Source organism: Penaeus monodon, chromosome 33 (genome assembly GCF_015228065.2).
Source record: "Penaeus monodon isolate SGIC_2016 chromosome 33, NSTDA_Pmon_1, whole genome shotgun sequence".
Classification (NCBI taxonomy): domain Eukaryota; kingdom Metazoa; phylum Arthropoda; class Malacostraca; order Decapoda; family Penaeidae; genus Penaeus; species Penaeus monodon.
The window spans coordinates 31,190,590-31,191,461 of NC_051418.1; the positions used below are offsets into that span (position 1 = coordinate 31,190,590).

The 872-nt window shown below is 36.7% G+C and overlaps 1 protein-coding gene across 1 annotated transcript in view; it reads left to right on the plus strand.

Annotated features, from left to right (window-relative positions):
* Positions 1-594, plus strand: part of LOC119594377 (procollagen-lysine,2-oxoglutarate 5-dioxygenase 1-like) — a 46,541-nt gene extending 45,947 nt beyond the window's left edge. Inside the window, 1 exon segment of the mRNA XM_037943438.1 lies at positions 191-594. Coding sequence (XP_037799366.1) covers positions 191-350 — 160 coding nt within the window. The 3' untranslated portion in view covers positions 351-594.
* The last annotated feature ends 278 nt before the right edge of the window (positions 595-872 follow it).

The window sequence follows — 872 nt, forward strand, 5'->3', positions numbered from 1 at the left end:
AGATAGATTTATCTGTTTATTTATATAAATACTTTTAAGAGCAAGCATAGTTTTATATACATTCTCGTGCGTATAATTCAACAGGAAAATGATCGGACATTTATTCACTTAAAAACGTGAAGAATCGTATCAATATATAATCCAATGCTTTTAACACTGTTATAGCTGATAATAAATTCCGTTTTCTTTGTCAGGGCGGCGGCTGCCGATTCGTCAGGTATAACTGCTCTGTTACGGATTCCCGCGTCGGATGGATCCTGATTCACCCCGGGCGCCTCACGCACCTGCACGAGGGCCTCCCCACCACGGAGGGAACCAGATATATCATCGTGTCCTTCGTGGATCCTTAAAAAGGAATTCTAGCCCAAGCCCCCCTCTCTCTCTGTTGTTTGTTGTGAGTTGCGCCTGGCTGAGGGGCGAAAAAGGGGAGGAAACTTGAGGGTTCGTCATGTGATGCGGAAGTCATTAGCAGCAATAAGTAGCAGAATTTACATTTTGTGCAAATGTTATGTGATAAGTTATTTATGTAGTAACTTCAAGTTACTTCTAAATGTTGTTATGTATTTATAAATAAAAAAATGATGGTCTTGTTAATAGGCTTTGAATGACACCTTTACATATAAAATTATATAAAAGAAAAAGCTTGAACACATTCAGTTACATACACGATTATCTATATTCTGTGTTTTTATACCTTGAGTACTTTTGATAATTTTGAACATATTAGTTTACTGTACCGAAAGTACAGGAAAAGTATTTCCCGTTAAATAAGGAAAAAATCATGATCTTCATCAAAAACAATGTAAGGGGATTGTATGTCACTTATCAAAACACCGGTTTCCATTGTAAAAACTTTCCGTTGATAATGTTGA